Source organism: Pteronotus mesoamericanus, unplaced genomic scaffold (assembly GCF_021234165.1).
Source record: "Pteronotus mesoamericanus isolate MK-2021 breed Mesoamerican mustached bat unplaced genomic scaffold, CSHL_Meso_final scaffold_36, whole genome shotgun sequence".
In the NCBI taxonomy this organism is placed as follows: domain Eukaryota; kingdom Metazoa; phylum Chordata; class Mammalia; order Chiroptera; family Mormoopidae; genus Pteronotus; species Pteronotus mesoamericanus.
Genome location: NW_026555313.1, coordinates 434,880 through 450,511, shown reverse-complemented (window position 1 = coordinate 450,511; position 15,632 = coordinate 434,880). Strand labels below are relative to the sequence as shown.

General features: G+C 36.4%; 1 protein-coding gene across 1 annotated transcript in view; it reads left to right on the top strand.

Moving 5' to 3' along the window:
• Window positions 1–15,632, top strand: part of MRE11 (MRE11 homolog, double strand break repair nuclease) — a 65,849-nt gene that overhangs the window by 28,999 nt on the left and 21,218 nt on the right. Inside the window, exons 13-15 of the mRNA XM_054592605.1 lie at window positions 4,243–4,305; window positions 12,432–12,648; window positions 13,631–13,711. Coding sequence (XP_054448580.1) covers window positions 4,243–4,305; window positions 12,432–12,648; window positions 13,631–13,711 — 361 coding nt within the window. The remainder of the gene's footprint in view (window positions 1–4,242; window positions 4,306–12,431; window positions 12,649–13,630; window positions 13,712–15,632) is intronic.

Genomic DNA, 15,632 nt, shown 5'->3' with positions numbered 1-15,632 from the left:
ATAGTTGCAAAAGACACATTTGATGGACTATTATCCAAAATACAAAGAACTCATGAAGTTTCAAGAAAACAAACAACCCAATTAAATAAATGGTCCAAAGACCTTAATAGACACCTCACCAGAGAAGATATGCAGATGACAAATAAGCGCATGAAAAGATGCTCTGTATCATGTCATTAGGGAAATGCAAATTAAAACAACAATGTGATATGCCGCTACATACTCATTAGAATGGTCAAAATCCAGAACTCTAGACAACCCACATGTTGGTGGCGATATGCAGCAATGGGAGTGCTCATTTATTGCTGGCGGGAATGCAAAATGGTGGAAGCCACTGTGGAAGACAGTTTGGCAGTTTCTTATAAAAGTAAACGTGATCTTCTCATGTGATCCAGCAGTCATGCTCCTTAGTATTTGCCCAAGGGAATTGAAAACAGGTCTAAACAAAAACCTGCACATAATGTTTATGGCAGCTTTATTCAAAATTGCCAAAGCTTGGAAGCAACCAAGGTGTCCTTCAGTAGGTAAAGGAATAAGTAAACTGTGAAACATGCAGATGGTAGAATATTATTCAGCATTAAAAAGAAGTGAGCCACTGAGCTATGCAAACATGTGCTACTGAACATTTAATGAAATGCATATTAATATTAAATGCAGTTATTATTAATTAAATTTCTACTACTAACTGAAATTTGCCAATCTGAAAGAGCAACATAACATATGATTTTAACTATGTAACATTCTGGACAAGGCAAAATTGTGGGGACAAAAAGATAGTGGTTGTGAAGAGTTTGGCAGGGGTGGGGTGAGGGGATAAATAGGTGGAGCACAGAGGATTTTTAGGGCAGCGAAACTGCTATGTTTATTTTAATGGTAGATACATGTCATACATTTGTTTAAACCCATAGAATGTACAATATAACACCGAGGGTAAACCCTACGGTAAACTATGGAGTTTGAGTGATAATGATGCGTCATGTAGGTTCATCAGTTATAACAAATGTACCAATTCTGGTAGGGAATGTTAACAGTAGGGAAGCTATGCTTGTGTGGGGCAGGAAGTATATGGGAAACGTCTGTACCTTTCTTTTAATTTTGCTGTTAAACCAAAGCTTTTCTAAAACAACAACCAAAAAAAGCCCCCCGCAAATCATGACCATCCCCACCTGGAGTGACATCAGGACCCCTGCCTGCAAGCCTTTGTGTGTGCGTGTGCGCGTGCACGCGTGCCTGCCTGCGTGGTGGAGCATGGTGGCTAGAGCAAGGACTCTGGATCAGACCACCTGTGTTCAAAATCAAAGTCCTTACTTGCTATGTAACCATCAGTGAATTATTTAACCTCTCTGCCTCAGTTTCCTCATCTATGAAATAGGGATAATAATAGAACCTCCTTCAAGGTGGTTGTAATACCTGGAAAGTTCTCAGAACGGTTGCTGGGACATAGTGCCTGCTCAATGTTTTTTCTCTTTTCTTTTCTGTGAATGACTCAGCCCATTGGGTGTGTCACAGAGCACTTTTACGTACTATGTAATCTTTTTTTAAAAAAGTTATTGCTGTATTTCCCTCTGCTACTTACTAAATCATAACAAACACGCTGTTATTTCTTTGAACAAACAAATCTGGATCCTATTTCCCTGTAGCTACTTCTCTCTCTTTTTTTTTCCTTTTGGTTCCTCTTTTACAGAATTGCTTCAAGGAATTTTCTATATTTGCTGCCCTGATTATTCTTCCTCCTTTTTCTCTTCAACCCATCTATTTAGGAGTTTTTACCTCATTATTCCAGTGAATGTGCTCCTGTCATGGTCATTAATGACTTCCATTGCAAAGTCCACTGGCAGTTCTCCATTTTAAAGTTCACTTGACCTCTTCCTAAACCTTTTTTTCTTGGCTTCTAGGACTCCACACTCTCCTGGTTTACTTTCTACAGTATACCCTTGGATATGTTTTATTAGTGTCTATTGTTGATTCTTCTTACCTTTCCAACCTCTTAAGTTGGAGTTCCCAGAACTCAGTACTTGGGCCCCTTTTTCCTCCACACACTCCTTTTGTTATCTCATGCAGCTTCCTAGCTTTAAATATGTTTGGTGGTGACTTTAAAAAGTTAAGCCAAAACCTCTTCCCTCAACTCAAGACTTACATGCCTAATAGCCTGCTAGATATTTCCACTTGGATATTTAATAGACATCTTAAACTTTTAAAATTTCCATCATAATTGCTAATTCTCAGCCCCTGCTCTAGTGAAAGCATCATTCATTCATTTTCTCAGACCAAAATCCTTGAAGTCATCCTTGACTCCTCTTTTTCTTTACCTGTCTCCTGTCTGTAAACCCATTTGGCTCTACCTTCAGAATATATACTGTAACTACTTACCTTCCTCATTACCTATGGTCCAAGGCATCACCATTTCTTAGCTAGATTATCCCAACAGCCTCCAAACTGGTCTTCCTATTTCTTTCCTTGCCCTTTCTCCACCCCTTATTCTGTCCCCAGTTCTGCTGTGGGTGATCCTAAAATATTTCAGGTGAAGTCACTCCTGCCTTACAAAAAGTCCTTATAGTTGCTTATAAGACTTTATTCAATCTGGCTTTCTGTTACTTCTTTACCTTCATATTTAATCTAGCCACAGCAACCTTCTTGCTATTTCTTAAACAGACAAGGCATGCTTCTGTCCCAGTGCCTTTGCATATAATCTTTTTTTTAAATGGAGTAATGTTCCACAGCTATTTGCAAGACTGATTCCCTTCCTTTTAACTTTGTTTATATATTACCTTCCCAATGAAGACCTTAATGATCATCCTATTCAGATTTTACCCTCATCCCTTTTCTTTTATTTTTCTCTGAACACTTCCCACCTTTTGCAGAGATTTCACAGGTAAAGATATTTGAGAAGATTGGAGAAGACTCCAGTGAGCATACTCACTTAAGGTTTTTATTTAAAGGCAAAGGATATATATAGTACAGGAAGAATAAGACAATAAGGCAAAGGATATATATAGTACAGGAAGAATAAGCATTAGAAGTCCTATTTGCATATAGCGTACCCTGAATTGAACACCAAGATCTGTGTAGAAGTTCCCAGAGGGACTTTTATGCCCCTCTGGTCACAGAATCAAGTAATGTCCAATTTTTAATGTAGATTGAAAACCATCAGTAAACAAACTGGCTGTGAGAATGCCAGAGGCTCCTCAGAGATAAAAATAGAGCTTTCCTAGTTTAGTTTTAATTAACTTGATCCTACGTGCCTTCTAAAACACAAAATTAACTGCTGATCAGCATGACTCAGTTGGTTGAGCATAGTCCCTCAAAGCAAAAGGTCATAGATTCCATTCCTGGTCAGGGCTCTTTCCTGGGTTGTGGCCTGGTCCCTCATTGGGGAAGATGCAAGAGGCAACTGATCGGTTTTTCTTTACCTTCTCTCTCCTTTCCCTCTCTCTAAAGATAAATAAATCTTTAAAAAAAATGAAATTCAACTTATTTTGTTTATTGACTACCCTTCCTTACACACACACAAATTATAAGCTCCATGAAGGCAAAATTTTTTACTCTTTGGTTCATTGGTGTATTCTCAATTCCTACAGTTGCGCTCGGTGAATAGTAGTTGCTTAATAAATATGAGCTGAGTAAATTATTAAATGAGTGGAGCTTCTCTCTAACTACATAACTATATCTGAAGACCCTTTTAAGCCAATAAAAAAGGAATCTTTAATATCCTTCATGATACCCGGACCATGGTCCGCAAACAGCAAACATTCAGTGGTTGACTGTTGATAAAATGAGTCTTCAGGGCCCCACCCACTTCAGATACCATTTCAGAGAGTACCTCAATGCCTGCAGCTAGATGCTGAGGAGTGGTTTAAGCAGTATAATACATAATTCAGACCTTTTAAAAGTGAGATTTTTTCTCTCTCTCGCTGAAGTATAAAACCCGTAAGACATTAGGATTCTTTTCCTCTGCAGTCTGACAGACTGTTTTTCAATAACATGGAACATTTTGGCAGCAGGTAATAACAGTTTTGATTGGGGTAATTTTTTAAGTACATTTCTGAAATTTTATTGTAAGTCACTGGGAAAATACGATTTCTTTAATCAGTCTTGTGTGAGACAAAACTACTTAAGTTTCCAAGTTTTGTGTTGTAATGGAAAGCATCTGTTGTTAATCACTTGTAACTTGTAGCCCATTATTTTATAATTTACATAACAGGAGTAAGCAACCTGTTTGTTATTTACTCTGTTGTAACCTAGGTACGTCGTTTCAGAGAAAGCAGACAAAAAAATACTAATGAAGAAGACGATGAAGTTCGAGAGGTAAGTTTTCTGCTGTGAATTCCTATGCTTACATGTCAGTTTGTTAAATTACAATAACTAGTATGTTTAGTTAGAGTAGCCAATCCATGGTGGATAGGACTGAGCAGGAGAGGCTGTGGACAGGTGCCTTTGACTTATTCCAGTGCAGCCTACAAATAATCTGCTTGTTGATGCTCTTTTTCCCTTTTGCTCTTGTCTAAAATGTATTTGTGTGTGTTTGTGGGTGGGGCTAGCATGTACAACAAGAGCCCTTAATCAAAATAATACCTAATTGTTACAGAGCATCGTATCAGTAAAAGATAAAACCTTACCCTTCTGAGCTGATATTATTTTGAGCAAAAAGGAAGAAACTTAGTATTTTGCTTAGCAATGTTATCATAGGTAAAATGTACAGTGTCCACTGGCTTCTCCAAAATGTTGAAATTAGCCTGATCACCATCGTTACTGTCTTCTCAGTCTCTTTGGAGTTTAGGAGCTTGAAGTTGGCAGCCATTTGATTCAGTTGTAGCCCCTACCTGGTACTTGGTGAATTCACAATTAAAATATATCTTCCTATTTTCTTATTGTCCTTAGTATTTTTTTTTATTGCTATGTATTTAAAGTTAATTTTATAAACTATTTACTTTTGAGATTTTACCTTGATGGCTTTCATTCAGCATTTTGTATGGGACCTGTTATGGGTAGCCATTCTGCTTTATATTGGGAATACAACTATGAAAAAGGTATGGTCTGTGTCCGCCAGAGACTCTCAGCTTAATAGGCGAGACAGACATATATAGAAAGAAAATAATAGATCTTATGACCTGAAGTTTTATCCTTACGGAATTAGTACAATTGTCCTACTCATCCATTTTGGTTTCCTAAATATTTCAGAACTGTAGCTGACAAGTCTTGAATTGGAAAGAGTTGAAGCACTCGACACATCCTCTAATTAACTTGTACAAGTTTCACTATTTTCTGTGCTACAATAAAAAAAGGAATTGGCAGGAGTTCCCCCCTTCCTTCCATTTATCCATTCATTTTTTAATCCTCTCCCAAGGATATGTTTTACTGATTTTAGAGAGAGGAAGAGAGAGAGAGAGAGAAACATCGATGTGAGAGAGAACATTGATCGGTTGCCTCTCATACGCTCCTCGACCGGGTCAGAGTCCATAACCTAGGTATGCGCCCTGAATGGAAATTGAACCCACAACCTTTTGGTGTACAGGAGAGCGCTGCAGGCAACTGAGCCCCCTGGTCAGGGCCCTCCTTCCTTTTAAATAATACTTTTTGCCTTATTTTAAGCACACTCCTTTGGTAAAAGTCACTATCTGAGACACTAAGAAAAAAATGGAAAAGAACCCTTGCTTAAGGAGATAAGATTCTCAGTTTGCCTTTTTTCCCTTTGAACTCTTCCAAAGCAATCCCTGTTTTAATAGCTGGTATACTGATGACTATTACTGTAATACCACAGCCTTTAAAGACAAGCAGTTTTAGATTCTGACATAGGAAAAAATCAGTTCTCAAGTGATTCTATACGCTCTATAGGCCATGAGACAGATTCTAAGCCCCCCTTTTTTTTTCTTTTAAAAATATCTTCCAAGCCTAAAACTGATTTCTTTCACTCGATTCACTTCTGATATTCCACACTTGCTATTTAGGATTTTAGACTGTTCTAATAATGGCACTTACCTGAAATTTTAACGAATAGGGAAGTGACATTTTTGGTGTGTTTTTTTCTTTGTCTTGTAAAAGCATGATGTTCTTTGACTCCCACTCCCACACCCCCAAATTGTGTCTTAGTTCATTAGAATTTGTAGAAATGTGAACATTATAGTAACTCAGTTAATAACCTTTCTCTAAAAAGAATATGCTAGGATAATCTAAATGCCTCGTTGTAAGTTTCACAGACATCTTCCCCTTGTGTTCCATGGAGTAAGATACCTTTTCCCTTGTACTACTTAAACTATCTCTATGGAGTAAGTTTTGCAACATAAACTAACATTACTAGCTGTAGGACTGGTATCAATTAAGTTTTTTCCCCCACACTGTGCCTTTCATTAATAGCCTTTAGTGGTTGATTACAAAATGAAGAGCCTCCGTCAACTAAATTTCTCATTATCAAAGTCATTCTCTTAAATAAATGTATTGGGAGAAAAAAAAGAACTAATTACCTACTGGGCTTTTTTCATTACTGTTTTAAGGGAAAAAGGGAAGTCGAGTTTATTGAATTTTTGCTATGTGCATTGCTTAGACTCAGTTTCCATTTTACAAATGAGAAGACAGAGGCCAAACTGAAGGGCATGTGGTGGGGCTGGAATTTGAATCTGACAATTTCTACCCCCAAATCTAGACTTTTCCACCCAACTGTGTCCTAATTTTATATTATAATAAGTTTAACAATGCGTGGGCAATGATTGGCTAAAAATTTAAAAATGCTAAAACTGTTGTGCAGCACACCAAAATCACTGTTAATAATAAGCACAGAAGCAACTGCTGTACTGTTTACAGGATGGTTCTTGGAAGCTAAGTGGAGGAGGATATAGATTAGGGATCCCCTACCACACTTGCTATATTGTACTCATCTTACAGAGTGCCCTTGAAATAGAAAAGAGAGTTTGCCAAGTGGCAAGAATGAATGCTACAAAGAAATGATTTCTGGTTCTTAGGTTCTTAGGTGACTTAAATGTGATTAACTCCTTTAATTGGACAAATTGCAGAAATATTTTGTTGCAGTGGATCCTTTGTGTTTGAAGCCACTACTTTCGGTTTTTAATTGCTCTTTTAAAGAGTGAGAGTGAACATTTTATTCAAGGAAGGTAGGAGAGGACATGACAGGTTTCATAGGGGAGTTTTTCAGAATAAAGAACTTTTGGGTTTAGATTTTCAGCTGTATTTTAAGACTGGTAATCAGGACTTCCCAGGTAACTTTTTCGCATGCCATGGAGTGTTATAAATTTTTTTCTTTCTCATAATACTGTTTAGAACTTGACTAATGGAGTTGGAGACTTTCCCTATCTGTAATTCACAGCTTTGCAGAATCATTTAGCTCAGAATATGAATCCTAGTACCCAGCTTAAATTATTTAAACCAACAATAGCATTAGCCCTTCCATTTAGAGGAAAAAAAAAACCCAACATGCTTTAGGGTCTCTTGTTCACATAGAAAAACTCTCAAGTATTTTCTCTAATTATAAGTTTACATTTAAATAAAAGGCCAAACAGTAAATATTTTAGGCAGGCCATATATAGCCTCTGTCACGTACTCTTTAAAAAATTTTTTTATACAACCCTTTGAAAATGTAAAACTGTTCTTAGGCTGATCCACAGTCCATAGTTTATCTGGCCTCTGATATCATATGGTCTATTTGAATTGGAGGCAGGGTTGATAGCCTCTTTCAAATGGTAATACCAAGTACTATCAAATAGAGTGAAAAGTCACCCCTGTCCCCTGTCAGAAAACATACCTAGGTTGTGAGTTTGACCCCGGTTGGGGCACATATGGGAGGTAGCCAGTCGATGCTTCACTCTCACATCGATGTTTCTCTCTTTTTTTCCTCCCTTTTCCTCTCGAAAATCAATAAGCATATCCTTGAGTGAGGATTTAAAAACAAAACAAAACAAAACATGAGCCATCGCTTTACACCCTTTAGGGTGGAGAAATTGGAACCCGTGTGCATTGCTGGTATGAATTAAAGGCTGTATCGTAAATAGTATGAGGGTTCCTCAAAAATTAAACATAGAATTACTATATGATCTAGCAATTCCACTTCTATGTATTTACCCCAAATAATTGAAAGCAGGGACTCAGATATTTTTATACTAATGTTCATAGGAATATTCACAACAACCAACAGGTAGTAACAATCCAAATGTCTATCAAAAGATGAATGGATAAACAAAATGTGGTATATATATCCAGTGAAATATTATTTAGTCTTAGAAGGAGTGAAATTCTGTTTATACTATAACGTGGATAAACCTTGAAAACATTCATTATACTAAATGAAGTAAGCCATACACAAAAGGACAAGTATTGTATGAATTCACTTATATAAAATACCTAGAATAGTCAAATTCATGAAGACAGAAAGTAAAGTAGCGATTTCCAGGGGACTGGGGGGACTAGGGAATGGAGTTATTGTTTAATAACTATAGCATTTCAGTTGGCATGGTGGAAAAGTGTTGGCAAGGGATTCGGAAGTCAATGGTGGTATATCACTGTGAATGTGCTTAATGTTGCTGAACTGTTCACTTAAAATGGTAAATTTTTATGCTATGTATAGTTTAATATGATTTTAAAAAGTAATACTTTTCAGGATAGTATGTTTTCAAATCTCACAAAACGTATATGGAAACATCGTCTTGTCATTGGCTTTAGATCTATACTCATGGGATCAATTCTTAGATATGCTTTGTAGGTAAGAGTAAACTCCAAAGTCTGTTGCACAGAAAAAGCAGAGTTAAAATACATTTGAATGTAAAGTTTGAGATGTTAAAAAAATGAAGGTACAGTATTTAGCCAAAGGGAAAGTACAGAATTTGGAAATGATGGCAGTTCATTCCAAGAAATAATAAAAAGGCATTTGCATTTAAAATTTTACTTGATTCTGTGAAGTTGTTCCAAAGAGGTTACACCAGTTTACATTCCAACTAGCGGTATTTGGGAAAGCTATTTCCCCACATCCTGCCCTGATGTATTACTACATCTCTTGATCTTTACAAATCTAAAGGGTGAGAAATTATTTCTTGCTGCTGTTTTTAGTTTATATTATTTATATTACTAGTGAGTCTGGACAGTTTTGTAAATCATACTTATATGAAATACCCTGATTATCTTTGGCCTAGAAATTTTGGTGGGGTGTGGTGGTGAGTTAAGGCATTGGTCTTTAATTGATTTGTAAGAGCACCCATGTGAAAGTATGTGCACGCTGTTTGTGTATATACATTTAGGGTTTTTGTCATGTAAAAGAGTAGCCACCTATTTCTGAGGGTTTTTGTTGTTGTTGTTGTTGTTTAAATTCAGAATGGGTGGTGAATTAAATGCCTTTTTGGCATCTGGAGATAAGCATGTGGGGCTGGGGGGGTGTCCTCCTGTAGTCTATTAATAAGGTGAATGGTTAATATGAACACATATCCTATTATTGACTTATCTTCAGTTTCACTTTGTGAACCTCCTGGTAATGGGTATACTGGTCTTTCCACATGCTCCTGGATTCTCTTTGTTTGCTTTAATAGCCATAAGATACTGTAATTTTCTTTCTGTGCATACAATCCTTGGTCAGTTTTCAGTACCATGTTCTGCTGACTTCATAAAAAGGATTTGGAAACCCTCTTTCTTTATGCTCTGGTATTATTGAAATAGCAGTGGAATTATCTGTTGTTTGAACATTTGGTAGAATATACCTGGAAAATTTTCTGATTGTTGTCCTTCCTGGGAGTATAGTTCTTTTAGCAATTTTCTCAAAAATTTTTTTATAATTACTCTGTTGAGACTGTCTATCTTATCTCAGTTTAGGTCACTTATTTTCCAAATTACTTAGAATTGAGCAGAATATTCTGCTGTGATTTTAAAAATTTTCTTTGGATTCCTTTTTCCTCCATTCTCATTTCTTTGCTTTAATTTAACAATTTAACTTATTGTTGTGATTGTTTTTATTTGTTCTGATATGCATTGTCTTTATTGCCATTAATTTCTAGATGTTAATAGAATTTTAGTTTTGTAGTTTGGAGTCAGGGGTTTTGTTTTACTATTGATAATTTCTAATGTTACTGCATGGTCATTAGACAATGTAATTACACTCTTTTTACTATTTAGAATTATTGATATTTTTCTTAGCACCCCAGCGTAGATCAGTTAAAACATTTCATGGGGCCTTGAAAAGAAATACGTTATTTTCAGAGTATATAGTTCAATGTGTATCAATTAGGTCTAGCTTGTTAATTATGTAATTAGATATTCCTTTTTTCTTTAAAATCTTTTTTAAAAATGTATAGCTGGTTCTTATTATTTGTGATAGTTATATAAAGTCAGTGTAAACTCAGTGAGCACTGAGCCATTGCTTCATGGGGAAATAAAGGATTAGGTTCCTGCCAGCTACTGGTTGTAACATTTTCATCAACAAAACAATATATAAGCTTTTTCGTGTGTGTTTCTGTTTAAAGACACCATATATTAAATATACTTATATTTATATTTACGTTCTTATACTATAAATATAAGATTTATATTTAGCAATTTTCTCAAATTTTTTTATAATTACTCTGTTGAGACTGTCTATCTTATAAATATAAGATTTATATTTATAGTATAAATATAAGTATTTATAAGTATATTTATACTTATATTTAATATACGTTCTTGATTTGTTAACATTGAACTCATGGCCAATAGCCCTAGAACTCATGTCTGAATGAAGCTCATCTAACACATGTGTATCCTCTGTAAGGCGCGTTACAGCCTTGTACTTATGAACACAGTACAGTACACTGTAGAGCCTTTTAAAATGTAAACTCAACCAAAAGCACAAAATTGTGAAAAAAAGTGACACGTATTACAGAAAGGACACTTGTTTAAAGTACAAGAGGTGAAACAAGAAGTCCGTCACTTTGTTTGACCTCCTCTGTGTATGTGTGTGGTAGGTGACTCAAGACTTCTCACCACTTTGTACCTGTCCACGAAAACCAAGAAGGTATCTGGAGTGTTGTTTTTGGAGTTACAAATAAATTTTGGCAAGTAGGTAAATTTGAAAACATGGGATCCAAGGATGAGGATTGAGTGTACTTTATCCAGGACAGGAAAGATAATTGAAATCTTTTTCTACTGTTTTCAAATATTTTTTGTTGTATTCCCTAATGTTTTTTTTTCTTTTTGCATTGGGATGCCATGTTGAGCCCTTCCTGAAATGATTTAGCTGTTGTTTCACTTAGCTAGGATCACCATTATGAAGCTGCATTACTTCTCCCCTCCCACCCACTTCACTCCTGTTTCCAACCTGCCTGCCTCATTTAGCTCTGTGTCTCCTTTTTTTGTGGCATTAGAGGGAGCTTGCAAATGCTCTAGCCACCTCTCCTTAGACCCAATATTTATCATTCCAAGTAAGAAAGACTGCTGTCATGGCCTCTTGATACATAGATCAATTTTGGAGAACTCTACACTGCCCAGAACCCTTTTCAACCTTCTCCCTTAACCAGGTCACATATTCACCATATCTATTAACTTTTCATAGATTTTTATGTTTGGGGTTAGAGCAATTTTCTAATTTTACTGAAAATGTGTTTTATTTTTATTTTCCTTGTTAAATTTTTTTGTGTAGGGGAGGAGATCAAGGAGCATTCCTTTTATTCTTTTTTTAATAAGAAAATCTATTCTTTTCAGAGTTAATCAGAACATTTTAAGTCTCAAACTTGTCATATCTAAAGAGTTTTGGTTTGTTTTTTTTTTTTTGCTTAATCCTGTCACCATTTTTACACTGCTCCGCAATGCCCCCTCCTCTGACAGCTGTTAGTCTATTGACAGTTTTCTTATCAAATTAAAATTTGTGGCATATTTTTGGTTTTTATTCTTTTTCCAGGCTTTTGTTACTGTATCTTACTTTGTTCTTGTTATCTTACATTTATGAGATTATTGCTATGCTTTTCTGAGTGCAAAAGTAATATTTTAGAAAACGTATATTGTAGAAAATTTGTAATATTTAAGAATAAAGAAGAAAACAAAAGCATCCTAAAATTTTCATCACCCAGAAATAACAGCTATTGTTTATAAATTTTTTCTTGTTATTTATTAAGCCCATTGTACAAAGTAGTACAAATGGTGACAGTCTCTTACAAGTGATGTTGAATTAGGGGTGATTGCCAGTATTCCTCCCAGTTCCGAAAGTTTTGATTCTGTGAAATGTTTTCTCCCTTGGTAAACCTTCCAAATGGTCTCATTTTACACGTAGTATTGTAAATTGATCTGACCAGTCATAGGTATTGGATTTGATTAATGGGGGAAGGAGGTTCTCTCATTTTATACTCTTATAGCATGGTTAGTGAAATAGTATAGACAATTTTTCAAATTAAATATTCATGTTAAGGATCAGACTAATGACTTTTAGGATGCTGCATTATCTACTACTGTGTACTTTCTCCTTGTTATTCCCTCAGGCCATGACTAGGGCCAGAGCCCTCAGATCTCAGTCTGATGACTCAGCTTCTGCCTATAGTGCTAATGACTTCATGAGTACAGATTTGGCAGAACAGGCTGGTGACTCTGATGATAGCATCCCAGCAGAAGCCACCAAAGGAAGAGGCCGGGGAAGAGGCCGAAGAGGAGGAAGAGGACAGAATTCAGTGTCAAGAGGAGGATCTCAGAGAGGAAGAGGTTAGCGCTGAATACAGTATAGTCTTTTGCACACAAATAACGTGGCCATTGAGTGTGAAATACAGAATTGTATTGTTGTTAGGATAAAGTTACACAGTGTTTTAAAAAATTTTTATAGTGCATAAAGTCACGTCTTTAATGTAGTTCAGTCAAGTATGTTTTCCTCAAATTTTGAATGGCTGTATGCACACAGGTTTTTCATTGCTTTTAACACATGCATATGTATTTTTTAAAAGAACACTGTGTTTTTTTATACAGTACCTTTAGTTACATTTAATGTCATATTTTCTCTTACATGTACAAAGTAATAGGTAGAAAATGCACTGTTAAGGGAAATGGCTAGCTAATGGCTTTGGCAGCAGGAAGAAAACTCCAGATCATAAAAATTAATATTTTTGTTATTGTCACAAAATACAGGTGATCACATTCTTGTAAAGTGGCTTCATAAGATTTGTTTGAAAAGAAAAACCACCCTCAAATACAATTTGATTTCTTAAAATAATTAACATTTATTGCCATCATTTTGTTTAATGCAGCACTATTGTCAATAAATAGTCCAAACAATAGAAAACAGTCATCCAGTGATGGCCTGGTGCATTAAGTAAATCCATCCCTGGGAATATTTAAAAACTATTTTCTTAGTTATTTTTCATAGGAATTTTAAGCTGGCAAAAGAGATAGTACTTTAGTTAAAAATATCCAGGAATAGAAGTCCTCCTTTTCTAGTGAAAATTATTATCATTGTCCTTACAATGAAAAAGTTTTTCCTTAAATTTTAATTGGGATAGTATGAGCCAAATGTAGTAGAAGTATCATTTCAGAAATTTGATCTAACTCTAGGTGTTTCTTCTTGTATATGTCATTGACTTTTAATATGTAAACTATGTTTTGACATAACTTTATTTAGATTTCATTTTGTTGGTATTTAAAAAAACCTTGGCTGGTGATAGTATTGTATATTGACTGCTCATTATTCTAACAGCAGGCACTGGTCTGGAGACTTCTCGAGGCAGAAGCTCAAAGACTACTACGTCAACATCTAGAAATATGTGTATTATAGATGGTGAGTATAGACTGCAAATTATTATCTGGCAGTTGTTTGTAAATTCCAACACAGGAAGACCTAGGAAACCCCATTAGTAAATCTATTGGTTTGTCATCACTGGGGAATCAAAGGGTTATTAGAGTCACAGGATAAATTATGCTAATTTAAAAGATCTTCAGGGCTTCCAGTCAAGATGGAGGCGTAAGTAGACATACTTTGCCTCCTTGCATAACCACAAAAAGAATTACAACTAAACCTCAAAAGAACACCCAGAACAGTCAGATAATTGAACTCTACGGAAGTCCTATAACCAAGGATTTAAGGAAGCCACATTCATACAGACGGGTAGGAGATGCAGAGACATGGAGTTGGGGTGGAGAAGTGAAGAGAACACAGTGTGGTGTGGGAAGGCGGCAGTGGCAGAATGGGTGGTCCCACATTCATGTGCGCTGGATAAAAATCTGGAGGGATACCTTGGGAGCAAGCAGGTCCAGCTCCAGGCCAGACCACATAGCCCAGGGCTCCAGTACCAGGAAGATAATGTTCAATAACTTCTGGCTCTAAGAAACAGTGGGGAAGCAGAAGAAACTGCCAGATTTTCAGGAGAGTCCATTTCACGGGACTGCATGGATTTAGAACATAAGCAAACACACCCATGCTGGGATTCACCACCAGGGCAACAGCTGGAAGGGTGACATTTGCATACAGGATGTGGGTAAAGTGACTGGAAACTGGGTGAGTGCTGGGCAAACTTACAGAAGCCAGGCATCAGCATTGTCCCCTCTACAAGCCTTCCTTGTATACAGAGCCACGAAGCAGTGAAGTGGGTTGCCTTACCCTTTTGAATACCCAGGGCCCAGCTGCATACAACTGAACAAGTGCCCTAAGACAGGAAGTGAAAACAGCTCTACCTAATAAACACAGGGACGCTGCCAAATTGGGGAGACAAAGAAACATGGCCCTCATTGAAGAACAGAACAAAATTCCAGAAAAAGAACAAAACAAAACAGAGACAGCCAACCTATCAGATGCAGACTTCAAAACACTGGTGATCAGGATGCTCAGAGAACTCATTGAGTATGGCAATAACAAAGGAAGAAATGAAGGCTACACGAAGTGAAATAAAGAAAAGTCCACAGGGAAACAACAGTGAAGGGAAGGAAGCTGGGATTCAAATGGGTGGTTTGAAACCTAAGAAATAAGCATTCAACCAGAACAGAAGGAAGAAACAAGAATCCAAAAAGATGAGGATGGTATAAGAAGCCTCTGGGACATCTCCAAATGTGCTAACGTCAGAATCATAGGGTTGCTGGAAGGAGAAGAGGAAGAGCAAGAAATTGAAAGCTTAGTTGAAAATATAATGAAAGAAAACTTCCCTAATTTAGTGAAGGAAATAGACATACAAGTCTAGGAAGCACAGAGTCCCAAACAAGATGGACCCAAAGAGGACCACACCAAGACACATCATAATTAAAATGCTAAGGTTAGAAAGAGAAACTTAAAAGCAGCAAGAGAAAAGCACAGAATTACCTACAAAGGAGTTCCCATGAGACTATCAGCTGATTCTCAAAAGAAACTTTGCAGACCGGAAGGGACTGGCAAGAAGTATTTAAAGTGATAAAAATCTTATCTAACAAAGCGATTGTTTAGAATGGAAGGGCAGATAAAGAGCTTCCCAGACAAGGTAAAGCTAAAGGAGTTCATCATCACCAAGCCCTTATTATATGAAATGTTAAAGGGACTTATTTAAGAAAAAGAAGATCAAAACTCTGAACATTAATATGACAACAAACTCACAGCTATCAACTGAATTAAAAAAACAAAAACAAACAAGCAGAACAGGAACAGGATCATAGATATGGCGAGCACTTGGAGGGTTAGCAGCAGCGAGGAGGAAGGGGGAGAAATGGGAGGAAAGGTGTAGGGGTTAAGAAGCATA